Source organism: Gorilla gorilla, chromosome 14 (genome assembly GCF_029281585.2).
Source record: "Gorilla gorilla gorilla isolate KB3781 chromosome 14, NHGRI_mGorGor1-v2.1_pri, whole genome shotgun sequence".
In the NCBI taxonomy this organism is placed as follows: Eukaryota; Metazoa; Chordata; class Mammalia; order Primates; family Hominidae; genus Gorilla; species Gorilla gorilla.
In genome coordinates, this window is record NC_073238.2 from 24,757,402 (window position 1) to 24,772,284 (window position 14,883).

General features: G+C 38.2%; 1 protein-coding gene across 1 annotated transcript in view; it reads right to left on the reverse strand.

Moving 5' to 3' along the window:
• Positions 1–10,406: 10,406 nt before the first annotated feature.
• The window catches only part of LOC129527277 (enterin neuropeptides-like), a 46,504-nt gene continuing 42,027 nt past the window's right edge, over positions 10,407–14,883 (reverse strand). Inside the window, exon 11 of the mRNA XM_055364208.2 lies at positions 10,407–13,704. Within this exon, the coding sequence (XP_055220183.2) occupies positions 13,538–13,704 (167 nt within the window). The 3' untranslated portion in view covers positions 10,407–13,537. The remainder of the gene's footprint in view (positions 13,705–14,883) is intronic.

A 14,883-nucleotide genomic window follows, 5' to 3' on the forward strand; every position in this document is an offset into this window, starting at 1 on the left:
CATTGTAGAAGGGGCAGGAAGACAGCACACAGAGTGAGACCGGACCAAAAGCTTTAAGGGAAGTTCTATACCCTTAAACGAGATTAAAGTGGACTCAGGAAAACATGGGCCACATGAGGGGAAGGACACATGTTCCAGACGGGCCAAAGCTCAGAGGATCTCTACCTTCTTCAGGAGGAAAGGGGAGGCAAAGCAGCAGGCAGAAGACAGCACAGCCAGGTCAGCACAGGGCACTCAGGCCAAGCCAGGTGGGCTCCATCCTACAGGTAGTGAGGAGCCACTGCCGGGTGGGCTTTATTCATTAGTTTGTTTTGTTTCCTTTAGTAACGAAGGCACATGATCAAAGTTGACCTTTGTAAGTGCTGCAGCTGAACAAAAAGATGGATATAACCAGTATTTTAAAAATTATGTTGTATAGAGCACTACCCTCAGTGAGATATTAGTAGAACACACTTGCACACACACGCACACACACTCACACTGAGCCCAGATTATTCTGGCAAATACTAGGTTAAGCAAACTAAAAGAAACATCTTTTGTGCTGGACTTCTCAGAACCTGGAATGTGGCTATATGACTCATAAAACATCAAGGTTAAGACAGAGCATGTCATTTTTTCCCAGAAAAGTTGAAACACTTTCCTTCCCTTGGCTTCAGTGTCACCTTCTTTCTCCTGGTTCTCTATCAACCTCTTTGGCTGCTCCTTCTTGATTTCCTTTTTGACAATCTGCTGCTGCTCAGCCATTCTCTTTTCATTCCCCGTGGATTTCTCAAATGTGGTTCTATTCCTGCAGATTAAACTTCCCTTGTTTTTCCTGACACCTCTCCTTGTCTGACCCTCCCCAGTTCTAAGGCAGGTGTTCCATCTGTGTGGGCTTTTGGCATCCTGGGATGCTCCCAGCATGTTCCCTGCCACACTTCATCAGGTTTTCTCCGTAGACTCTGCGAGGGCAGCAGCCTTGTCTCCACCATTCCTTCAACGCTCAGCACATAACACGGAAGCTGACTCCATAACATTTAGTTGGCCAACTGAGACTAAATGTATGTTCCTCTAGATCTTAAAAAGTTACAGAAACATAGCACAATAGTCAAAAAAATTCTCTTTAGTCAGGAGTTCTCTATATATGTGCAACAGTTTGAAGTCATTATTAAAGCAAAGTGAAAGAGAAACTGTCACAAAATTCCCTAAGATAAATTATTTTGCTTTAATCTTCAATTCGTTATGTGAGATAATCAAGACCATGTGTTATTGTACATATTTCTAGCTTACAACACAATGACCTGATTTTTATTGTTTGAAATAACCACAATATAAATCAGTTAATTAAAAATTGCATAAGTAATCCTTTCAAATAAAATTCTGCCTAAATTTTCCATTACTCATATGTTCAAATGATAATGAGCTCATAGGCTTTTCCAATACCTCAGTCAAAACATTGTACTGATTCCAGCTGTGGGAATACTATCTGAAAGTTATTTTACAGATGGGGAAAAGGTACTTACGTGACGTTGGCCTTTGCACCACTGTGCCCTTTTGGGTCAGGAAAAAGCTGTTCCCTTAAAGTCCTAAAATCTCTTCTGTCAGGTCTGAAGGATGGGTGGGAAACACAGTTTTACGAATTTTAGCCACAGATGTTTTATTCCTTGCTTAAAGCAGTGACTAGATAAAGGCCACTAGAAGAGCCTCCTATGTTTCTTTAGAAGTGTGTGCCTGAGAACATCTTCCTGAAACACTCCCTTGTCTCTGCCCAAAATCATTTTAGGTAGGAAAATCAAAACTCAGCAGGCTGAGGAGATCGAAGGGGATCACTGAGCTCTGAGTCTTATGAGGGAAGAGAGAGAGGTCTAAGACTTTTTGTGTATAAATTTAAGGGTTCCAAGTACAATTTTGCTGTAAGCATGGATGGCATAGTGGTGAAGTCAGGGCTTTTAGGTATCCATCACCAGAATAACGCACATTGTACCCATTAAGTAATTTCTCACTGTTCACCCCTTCCATCCCCTCACCCTGCTGAGTCTCCATTATCATTCCACTCTCTACGTCAATATCTACACATCTTTTAGCACCCGCTTATGAGTGATAAAATACGATGTTTACTCTGTGTCTGGCTTTCTTCACTTACAACAATGGCCTCCAGTTCCATCCATGTGTCTGCAAAAGTTATGATTCTATTGTTTTTTATGCCTGAATAGTATTTCATTGTGTATATTTTCTACATTTTCTTTCTCCAGTCATTTGTTGATGGACATTAGGTTGATTTTATATCTGTGCTACTGTGAATAGTGTTGCAACAAATACACAAGTACAGTTATCTTTCTGATACATTGATTTCTTTTCCTTTGCATAAATACTCAGTGGTGGGATTGCTGAATCAGACAGAGCCAATAGATGATCAGTAATGGTGGCCAATCATCAGCTAGAAACAAATTACTTAGCAGGGCTTGAAAACACCAAAACTCTGAGACCACTGACCTTCAAAAACTTCAACAGCCCTGAGTGAAAAGTCCAAACACATTTATCTACCATTCGAAGACGCTTTATTGTCTGTACTCTGTGCATCTCAGTAGTCTCTTTTTACCACACTGTCTATATACTGCATAAGCCATTTATATGAAACTATCTGACACTCCAAGGCATCTTATACTATATAGTCAACCATGTATCCCTAGTACTTAACACAGTCCTGGCATATAGTTTGCTACTAAACTTTTGCAGAATGAAGGAATTATCTTGTATCCAGGTTCCAAGTTTTAAGGTGATTCTTCACTAAAAAAAGTATTACAGTTCACAAATAATCTACTTCCCTTTTTACAAATGGGATCGATTTTTATCTTATCTCCTAATAACATTACTTTCATTTATTCCGATCTAAATATACTGTCCTAAGAGAACAGTTAGAAAGAGTTGAAGCTGGAGTTTGAAGAATTGTACATGGTCCTGTGATCCCCTACCTTGTTTTAACCTGAGTGACTCTCTCCTAGAGGAGAGAGAGCCGGAGAGACTCCATTTTAGTTTCTTCAAGTGCAGCCCCCATTACCTCCCTCCCTTAAGGGCATAACGAGTGTAAACTGACTCAAAGCACGTCCAGGAATGCACTTACTGATAAGATATTGAGGCAAGCTGCACCAGCAGCTCCTGGGGACGCGCTCGGTGAATGTCACACAAAACCCCTGCATGTCTCTTTTTGTGATAGTTTAAGCCCCTGCACCTGGAACTGTTTATTTGTTTTGTAACTGCTTTTGTAACCAATTAATTTTTTAACTATTTGCCAGCTCTGCTTCTGTAAAAATTGTTTCAGTTAAACTTCCCCTCCCATATTTAGACCACAGAATAAAAACAAAACCAGCCCCTTCCTCAGGACCAAGAGAATTTTGAGCGTTAGCTGCCCTCGGTCGCCGGCTAATAAAGGACTCCTTAATTTGTCTCAAAGTGTGGCGTTCCTCTATAACTCGCTTGGTTACAACAGTCCACACTGTGGCCTGAGGTGCATCGCCCACCTGAGCTTCATCTGTTAGGTATGTCAGGGAATATAAGCAGGGTGAGAGTGGCCTCATCAGAGGACCCCAGATCTCTGGCTTCCCCATCTGGCAAGTGCACCTCTGTGAACAAAGACTTCAGAGCCAGATGACAAGAACGGCCCAAGCAGTCCACTAGGGAAACCTGGGCCCAGTGTACATCAATGCAGAGCATCAAGCATGGCGTAACAGGTGCACAGTTGCCTATTCCTGTTCAGAGATGACTGCATCTCACACACTGTAAAATGAGGAAATGCAGAGAAGCAGATCTAACTGAAGAAGACAGCAGGAGCAACAAGGAGGGACAACCATGACCTAGGAAGGCACTGTGCCAGAGACGCCTGGACCCCACGCTAGGCTTAGTGCCTTTTATACCCGTTGGGACCCAGCGCTTTCCCTCTCCATCACAATGCATACATGACATTATTTGTTGTTTAAAATATTGTCCTTAGATTTCACCTTTCCTAGGAGACACAGGCAAACCCTGTGACACTACAGCTTCTGGCAAACAGTAGGTGCATCACAAACATCTGCTGAGTTCACACACTCTTGCCTTCTCAAACCTTCTTGTCAAGTCTTCAGTGAAAAGGAATTGCTGATTGAGCAAGAATTAAACTTCTAGAGACTCCTGGATCCACTGAAGTTTGAGACAAGGTGAGATTTGTTTACTGCCATATTCCTAGCTCATAGCATACTGTAGTCACTTAAAAAATGTTTGTTGAATCAGTGAGTGAATTGATTCATACGTCATACTTATCTATATATTTTCTGAGAAAAATTGATAAATTTAATAGTTTAATTCTAGTATAATTTTACTTTACTTACTCAATGAACCTGACAGTTCAACTGGGTGCCAAGCACACTGCTGCTGAAGAAAAAGAGGTGTAAGATACGACTTCTGTCTACAAGAAAGCCACAGTCTAAAAAGTAGAAACATACGAACAAATTATAACAATACATAGGCTAAATTCAAAATCAGAGGGGTTTGTTTCTATTTTAAACAGCTCTAGTCAGGAAGTGTTAGAAAGTTCTAAACAGGAAATGTTCCAACACACCATCCAAACATGAAGCAGGAGACACCCATAATTGAGTTTGCTGCCACCAACCCCAACAGCAAGAATTCCAGTCCCGCTGCTGCAAAGTAAGTGTCACTCTGATTTTATTACTGCTGTGTAACCCAGTTTTAGACTCTCTGGTTCTCTCTTAATATTCTAAAAAACTGTTAAAGAGAAAATATTATTATGGTGATGAGCCCATCCACTGCAGCCATCTCAACATCATACCAATTATAAGGCCTATCATTTAAATAGAAAACTGTTAGTTTAACTTATTTATCCAAATATCAGTATTAGATAAACATGTTTGTCATCAGACTTTGGATTTGTGGGTTAAATAGCATATAAATATGATTAGAGCCTTAAAGTTTACACTTCTCTGGTTTGCTCAATTTTTTTTCAAAATAGCATATGCCTTTCTAAAAAATTGTTAGTATATTTTTTACAATGAATATTAAAATATATATTTTCCAAAAACAAAATGCAGCTCCCATTGGTAAATGATGATGTTGAGATACAACAGACAACTTCTCTTGGAAACCATTTAATCAGTGCTCACTTTTGCACTCTTTCCAGAAATGTCAATGGCTTTAAAATGTAGAAGTATATTATACAACTAAACTTACACTTATTCAGTATTGTGCAATATTTAGTACTTGTTCTAGCTATCTCTTGCTGAATAGTAAGCCATTCCAAAACTTCAGGAATTATTTATTGTTTAATATTGTTTATTGTTATTATTTGTTCAGTGATTTTAAATAATATTATTTCTCATGGTTTTGTGGGTTGATGGGCACTACAAAAGTTCTCTTTTGGAGTCTTTCTTGCAGTTGCTGTTGGTTGGCTGCTGCTGAACTCACCTGAAACCTCCACTAGACTAAAGAGCCTAGACAGGTCACTCATATGGCTGGCAGTGCATATTGGCTGCTGAGTGTGATGTCTATCTGACCTCTCCATGCTATCTGGAGTGCTCACAACTTGGTAGTTTGTCCCAAGACACACAGGCAAATACTACAAAGCTTCTTAAGACCTAGCCTTGGAGGTCCTAGAATACAACTTCTGCTCCATCCTATTGGTAAAGCAAGTCATTGTGACCAGCACAGATTCAAGAAATTGGAGTTTCGACTCCAGCTGTCAATGTAAAGAGCAGCATGTGCATGCAGGGAGGAAAGAAATTGAGGGCATCATCTTGAAAACTATCATATCACATTATTATTCCAACTAATGAACATTATGTTTTAGATGGGTAGTACTAGCTACTCGTCTCTCCCCCAGAAACCCAAGCTAAGCATGGACATATTGAAGAGAATGTCAGCACCATTAAAAAAACTCTAGAAAAATCACATGTGATGACTGAGGTTAATTCAGTCTGTCAATTACATCAATATAATTCCCTTCTTGTAACCCTAAATAAGGTGAAGCAGAATTGAATTCTACAAAAGCCTTTCATCTGTTTTCCTATGGAATAATTAACAAACCCAATAAATGTATAAATAGTATGAAGTCCAATTTATTTTAGATTTTTACCTTTTAATTTCAAAGCTTATAGAAATCCAGAGAACTAATCATCATAGTCCGTAATGCCTGGACCAGAAGTCCTTGTTCTAAGAGTATCTTGTGGCATGCTAAAAATGTATTACTAACTAGGAAATTTAAAACTCTTTGTTAGTGATTTTAAGAGAGCTGACTAGCTCATCACCACAGTTCACACAGATTAAGAATGGAGATTACTCTGCTGAGTGGATTCATAGTGATCAGAAAAAAAAAATCACAAAAGAGGGAAGGAGATAGAGAAGGGGAAACATACTGTCAGTCCCTACAATTAAAGTGATTTTTCGAATGGTTTGATTTTGTATTTGCAAAGGAAAGGCAGCTTATTGTGATAGAATAAGAATCCCACATATATATATATATATATATATTTTTTTTTTTTTTTTTTTTTTTTTTTTTTGAGACGGAGTCTTGCTCTGTCGCGCAGGCTGGAGTGCAGTGGTGCGATCTTGGCTCACTGCAAGCTCTGCCTCCTGGGTTCATGCCATTCTCCTGCCTCAGCCTCCCGAGTAGCTGGGACTACAGGCACCCGCCACCACGCCTGGCTAATTTTTTGTATTTTTTGTAGAGACAGGGTTTCACCGTGTTAGCCAGGATGGTCTCGATCTCCTGACCTTGTGATCCTCCCACCCCAGCCTCCCAAAGTGCTGGGATTACAGGCGTGAGCCACTGTGCCCGGCTTGTCTTCTTTTGAGAAGTGTCTGCTTATGTCCCTTGTCAATGTTTTAATGGGGTTGTTTTCTTAATGTTCAACATCACTAATCATCAGAGAAATGCAAATCAATGTGAGATACCATCTCATATTAGTCAGAATGGCTACTATTAAAAAGTAAAAAAAAATAACAAATTCTGGTTAGACTTCAGAGAAAATGAAATGCTTATACACTGTTGGTGAGAATGTAAATAGTTCAGCCACTGTGAAAAGCAGTTTGGAGATTTTTCAAAGAATTTAAAACAGAAGTACTATTCAACCAGCAATTCCATTGCTGAGTATATATCCAAAAGAAAATTAAAAATTCTACAAAAAGAAACCCCACATGCACTTGTATATGCGTCATATTGCTATTCACAATAGGGAAGGCATGGAATTAACTTATGTGTGAATCAATAAATTGGATAGAAATATGTACCACATATACACCATAAAATACTATGCACACATTAAAAAGAATACAATCATGTCCTGTGCAGCAACATGCATATGTCTGGAGGCCATTATCCTAGGGAAATTAATACAGGAACAGAAAACCAAATACCACATGTTCTTGCCTATAAGAAGGATCTAAACATGGGGTACTCATGAATATAAAGATGACAGCAATAGACACTGAGAACTACTAGATGAAGGAGGGAAGGAGGAGGGCAGGGGGTGAGAAACTATGAGTGCTATGCTTACTGCCTAGGTGATGGGATCTATTATATCCCACATTGTTCAGCATCACACAATATATCCATGTAATAAACCTGCAAATATACTCCCTGAATCTAAAAAAATTTAAGGCAGAGACAGAATAAGAGGGCAGAATAGAAGCCTACATTCTCATCCACCACACAAAAACACCAAATTTTCACAACTCACTACATTCAAGAAGCACTGTCAAAGGGACCAAAAATTGGGTGAGCAATCACAGTACCCGGTATTAACTTCATATCACTGAAACAGACATTGGAGAAGACAAACAAATAAAAGATGGTCTAGAAGCACGGATGCCACCTCTTTTTCAACCACCAGCAGTGGCTACATCATGCAGAGATAGTATGTTTGGGAGAGGGAGAGCATAGTTTGTGAGGCTTTGCAATAAACTCAGTACTACCCTGTCACAGTGAAAAGCAGAACCAGACTGTACTCAGCTGACATCTGCCAATGGGGGGAGCACTTGTATTGGCCTTAGAAAGAGGAAAACCTCCCATCTTAGTGTTGGGAGCTTGAGTTTTTACAAGTCTTGCCATCATGAGTTGACATGCTATTGGACTCTAAGAGAACTTAAGGGCAGTCTAGGCCACAAGGACTTCAATTATTAGGCAATTCATATTCTGAGCTGGACTCAGAGCCAGTGGAATGTGGAGGGTGGGGAGAATGGGGTCTACTGAGACAGCAGCCAGAAAAGCTAAGGGAGTGCTCACAATACCACTCCCCCACTCCCACCTAGCAGCAGCCACAAAACACAGAGAAACCTGTGAATTTGGGAGAGGGAGAGCACAGTGACTGGAGGACTTTTCATTAAACTCAGTGCTGCCATGTCAGTAAAGACCTGGCAGAATTCATCACCTGCTGACTAAAGAACCCCTGTACCCAGAATAAAAAACAGTGACAACCAGGTAATACACCATGGGCATTGGACTCTGAGAAGCGCTAACTTCAGGTGTGACCCAGTACATTTCTAGCTGTGGTAGCTATGGTGAAAGACTTCTGTTTGAGAAAAGCAGGGGGGAAAGTAAAGGGTCCACTGCATTGCACCTGATATGCCAGCTTAACCACAGTGGGGTAGAGCACCAAGAGGATTCTTACAGTCCCTGAGTCCAGGCCTAGAGTCTTCTTGGTCAGCATTTCTGCACTTGCCCTGGGCCAAATGTCGAGTCCCAGGCATTGCAGAATTTATCACAAGCTAATTAAAGAGTCCTTGGGCTTTAAGTGAGAAAATGATGATTTGGTGGAAACCCCCCATGGGCCAGTAGTGTTGGAAGTCATAGAAGAGGCTCTTCTGCCTGCAGACAGGGGAAGGAAGAGTAGAAAATACTTTGTCTTATTCCCTAAGTGCCAGGTTAGCTACAATAAAATAGAAGAGCAGGAAAATTTTGAAGATCCTATGCTTTAATCTCTGGCTCCCAGGTAGCATCTGTGGACCCACTCATGGCTAGGGGAACTTGCCACCCTATAGGCAGAGACACAAACCTGGCTGTCTTTGCCAACTATTAATCACAGAGTCCTAGGGCTTTGAATAAACTTATATGGTAGCCAAGTAGTGCTTGCAGTGGGCCTTGCGTGAGACCAAGTTCTGTGCCTACTTCAGGTGTGAACCAGCACAGTCTCAGTGGTGGTCGCCACAGGAGTGCTTATGTTACCCCAACCCCAGCTTCACAGGTCTCAGCACAGAAAGAAAGACTGCTGATTTGAGAGAATGTAAGGGAAGAGAACAAGAGTCTTTACTTGATAAATCAAGAGAATTTTTCTTGATGTGAATCCAAGGCAACCAAGGCAGTACCTCTATGTGTTTGCATAAACAACTTTGCTATTGGGTTTGGGACCCAAGTTTCTGTGAATACCTGGAAAGTGTTCCCAAAGATAATGGGCACTAACAAGCCCAGACTGTGAAGACTACAATAAAGCTACAATAAAGACTGAACTCTTCAATGCCCAGATACAGATGAACATGTACAAGTATCAAGGCCATCCAGGAAAACATTACCTCACCAAACAAGCTAAATAAAGCACCAGGGACAAATCCTGGAAAAACAGAGATATGTGACATTTCATACAGGAAATCCAAAATAGCTGGTTGAGGTAATTCAGAGAAATGTACAATATAAGACAGAGAAGGAATTCAAAATCCTATCAGATAAATTTAACAATGAGATTGAAATAAAAAGAATAAAGCAGAAATTCTGAAGTTAAAATGCTATTGTCATACTGAAGAATGGATCAGAATTACTTAAAAGAATTGACCAAGGAGAAGATAGATTTAGTGAACTTGAAGCCAGACTATTTAAAAACACAAAGTCAGAGGAGAAAAAAAAAGAATAAAAAGTAAAGCATGCCTATAGAATTTTAAAAATAGCCTCAAAATAGCAAATCTAAGAGTTATTGGCCTTAAAGAGGAGGTAGAAAAAGAGATGAGTTGAACATTTATTTAAATAAATAATATTAAATAATATTAAGCAATTCCTCAACATTTGATATCAACATTCGAGTCACAGAAAGTTACAGAACATAAAGCAGGTTTAACCCAAAGAAGACCACTTCAAGGCACTTAACTGAACTCCCAAAGGTTAAGGGTAAAGAAATGATTTTAAAAGCATCGAGAGAAGAGAAACAAATAACATTCAGTGGAACTCCAATACATCTGACAGCAGACTTTTCAGGGGAAAATTTACAGGCTGAGAGATTGGCATGACATATTAAAAAAGCTGAAGGAAAAAAAAGACTTTTACTTTAGAATAATATATCTGGCAAAAACGTCCTTTAAACCTGATGGAAAAAAAGAACTTTTTCCAACAAACAAAAACTGAGGGATTTCTTTAACACCAGACCTGTCCTACAAGAAATGCTAAAGGGATATCTTAACCTAAAAGAAAAAAGTTATTGAGCAATAAGAAATCATCTGAAGGTACAGAACTCACTAGCAATAGCACATGTAAAAACACTGAATATTATAATATGGTAATTATGGGGTGCAAAAATCTCAAATAGAAAGAGTAAACAATAAACCAATAAAAACTACAACATATTTCCAAGACATAGACTGTAAAATAGGGAATGAAGAGAAACAACAAAAAGTTGAAAATAATGGCAGTATAGAGTTTTTATTAGTTGTTTTCCTTGTTTCTTTTTTTTATTATACTTTATAGGGTACATGTGCACAACGCGCAGGTTGGTTACATATGTATACACGTGCCATGTTGTTGTGCTGCACCCATTAACTCATCATTTAGCATTAATATCTCCTAATGCTGTCCCTCCCCCATCCCTCCACCCCACAACAGGCCCTGGTGTGTGATGCTCCCCTTCCTGTGTCCATGTGTTCTCATTGCTCAATTCCCACCTATGAGTGAGAACATGTGGTGTTTGGTTTTTTGTCTTTGTGATAGTTTGCTGAGAATGATGGTTTCCAGCTTCCTCCAAATCCCTGCAAAGGACATGAACTCATCACTTTTTATGGTTGCATAGTATTCCATGGTGTATATGTGCCACATTTTCTTAATCCAGTCTATCATTGTTGGACATTTGCGTTGGTTCCAAGTCTTTGCTATTGTGAATAGTGCTGCAATAAACATATGTGTGCATGTGACCTTATAGCAGCATGTTTTGTAGTCCTTTGGGTATATACCCAGTAATGGGATGGCTGGGTCAAACGGTATTTCTAGTTCTAGATCCCTGAGGAATCGCCACACTGACTTCTACAATGGTTGAACTAGTTTACAGTCCCACCAACAGTGTAAAAGTGTTCCTATTTCTCCACATCCTCTCCAGCACCTGTTGTTTCCTGACTTTTTAATGATCACCATTCTAACAGGTGTGAGATGGTATCTCATTGTGGTTTTGATTTGCATGTCTCTGATGGCCAGTGTTGATGAGCATTTTTTCATGTGTCTTTTGGCTGCATAAATGTCTTCTTTTGAGAAGTGTCTGTTCACATCCTTCGCCCACTTTTTGATGGGGTTGTTTGGGTTTTCTTGTAAATTTGTTTGAGTTCATTGTAGATTCTGGATATTAGCCCTTTGTCAGATGAGTAGATTGGAAAATTTTTCCCCCATTCTGTAGGTTGCCTGTTCACTCTGATGGTAGTTTCTTTTGCTGTGCAGAAGCTCTTTAGTTTAATTAGAACCTACTTGTCAATTTTGGCTTTTGTTGCCATTGCTTTTGGTGTTTTACACATAAAGTCCTTGCCGATGCCTATGTCCTGAATGGTATTGCCTAGGTTTTCTACTGTGGTTTTTATGGTTTTAGATCTAATATTTAAGTCTTTAATCCATCTTGAATTAATTTTTTTATAAGATGTAAGGAAGGTACCCAGTTTCAGCTTTCTACATGTGGCTAGCCAGTTTTCCCAACATCTTTTATTAAATAGGGAATACTTTCCCCATTGCTTGTTTTTGTCAGGTATGTCAAAGATCAGATAGTTGTAGATAAGCAGCATTATTTCTGAGGGCTCTGTTCTGTTCCATTGGTCTGTATCTCTGTTTTGGTACCAGTAACATGCTGTTTTGGTTACTGTAGCCTTGGAGTATAGTTTGAAGTCAGGTAACGTGATGCCTCCAGCTTTGTTCTTTTTGCTTAGGATTGACTTGGCGATGTGGGCCCTTTTTTGGTTCCATATGAACTTTAAAGTATTTTTTCCCATTTCTGTGAAGAAAGTCATTGGTAGCTTGATGGGGATGGCATTGAATCTATCAATTACCTTGGGCAGTATGGCCATTTTCACGATATTGATTCTTCCTATCGATGAGCATGGAATATTCTTCCATTTGTTTGTGTCCTCTTTTATTTCATTGAGCAGTGGTTTGTAGTTATCCTTGAAGAGGTCCTTCACACACCTTGTAAGTTGGATTCCTAAGTATTTTATTCTCTCTGAAGCAATTGTGAATGGGAATTCACTCATGATTTGGCTCTCTGTTTGACTGTTATTGGTGTATAAGAATGCTTGTGATTTTTGTACATTGATTTTGTATCCTGAGACTTTGCTGAAGTTGCTTATCAGCTTAAGGAGATTTTGGGCTGAGACCATGGGGTTTTCTAGATATACAATCATGTCATCTGCAAACAGGGACAATTTTACTTCTTCTTTCCCTAATTGAATACCCTTTATTATGACCACTATGAAGGAGTTTATGACCACTAAGTTTGTTCTTCAAGAAATGCTAGAAAGTCCTCTGAGATTAAAAAATGAGAGTACCAAAAAAGCCATACAATACTATAAAGCTCTGTTGTAAAGCAAATTTATAGAGAAATATAGCATCCTGTATTATTGTGATGTTGGTAAGTAATTTTAATTCCCTTATAGAATTTGACACAAAATATACAAAAATATTTTACATATATGTTAAAGAATACATTATATAAAGAGGCCTAATTTGTAACATCAAGAACAACTTGTGTGTTGGGAAAGACAGTCAAGTAAAAGACTCGAGTTTTTATATGCTACTGGAGATAACATCAGATTAAACTAGATTGTTATAACATTGAGACGTTTCATGTAATCTGGATAGTAATCACAAAGATAATACACGTAGAATGTATACAAAAGAAAAAGAAATAAAAACATATTAGTAAAAAAACTAATTAGACAAAAAGGAAGATAGCAAGAAATAAAATAAATAAAAGAAATACAAAAGAAACACAATACAATTAACAAAACGGCAGTAGTAACTCCTTAACTGCAAATAATAACCTTATATGTAACAATGTTAAATTCTCCAATAACAGACACAAGGTCCCTGAAAAAATAAAAATATAAAATCAAATAAATTCTGTTTGTTTAAGGATAAACATGGACTGAAAGTGCAGAGACGGAAAATTATATTCTATATGGTAACCAAATCATCCTAAATAGCAACCAAAATAGAACAAAGTGGGTCACATTTACATTAGATGATTAGAATTTAAGCAAAAAACTGTCATAAAGACAAACAAGGACATTATATCATAAAAATAAATCTCCAAGAAGATATCATAATTAAAATATGCACATGTATCAGCAACTATTCCAAACACATAACACAAATAATGACAGAATTAAAAGGAGAAATAGGCTGAGTACCGTGGCTCACGCCTGCTTGTAATCCCTGCATCTTGGCGGGGGCTGAGGCAGGAGGATGGCTTGAGCCCAGGAGTTGAGAGTAACCTGGGCAAGATAGCAACAGTTCGTCTGTGTAAAAAACAAAATTATAAATAAAAATAAAGGGAGGAATAGAGATCACCACCAAAATGATAGGAGACTTTAATAATGGAGAGGACAACCTGGCAGACCAAATGAAGACAGAGGATTGAGCAAGGAGTGATTCAACCAAATCCAACAGACTTTTAGAAAAGGTCTTCTCAACAACAGAATGCACATGCTCCTGGTGCGCACATGGAACATTCTTGAGACTATATTACAAATCGGACCACAAAGAAATCAATTCAAGAAAATTAAAATCATACGAAGTATCATTTACAACTAAAATGGAATGGAACTAGGAGTGAATACCAGAAGAAAAATTTAAAAATTTGCAAATACATAAAAATCAAGTAACAAACTCCTAAACAACATTATGGGTTAAAGAAGAAATCACAGTAAAAATTTCAACATAACTGGAGACAGCATAACAAAATAATTGAATGCATCTAAAGCTTGTATTCAATTGTAGTAGTAAATGTGTGCATTTAAAAAATCCATCTAAATCAACTAGTAAATGTAACCACACATCAGTAAAGAAAAAGAATTTCAGCAGTTAAAAATAAATAACAATTAAAAGCCATGGAAAAATCAATTAAAGTTTGGTTTTATTGAAAAGATTAAGAAAACCGACAAACAGATTAAAAGAAAAAAGAAGATACCTCAAATAATTAAATTCATAAATAAAAGAGGAGCTATTACTACTGATGCCACAAAAGTAGGAAAAGAAGAGATTATAAAAGTTTAATTCCAAGTATATGCCAAAAAATACGATAAGCTAAGAGAAATAGACAAATGTCTAGAAATATAGATTATACTAAAAATAAACCATAAAAAAATCTGAATAGGCATATAAGTAGTAAGAACAACCTCCCCTCAAAAAGCCCAGGCCCGGATCACTTCATTAAATACATATTTTTTTCAAAATGTTAAAGCAGGGTTAACACCAACCCTTCTTAAACTACTTCAGAAAAATGAAAAAGATAAAACAATTTCCAACTTATTTTATGAGCCCAGCATTAACACAACACCAAACGCCACAAAGACACTAAGGAGAAAAAAAAATACAACTACAAATCAATTTTCCTGTTGACTATTGATGTAAAAATTCTCCTCGGAACATTAGAACACCAAATTCAATAACATATTGCAAGGATTATACACCATGAC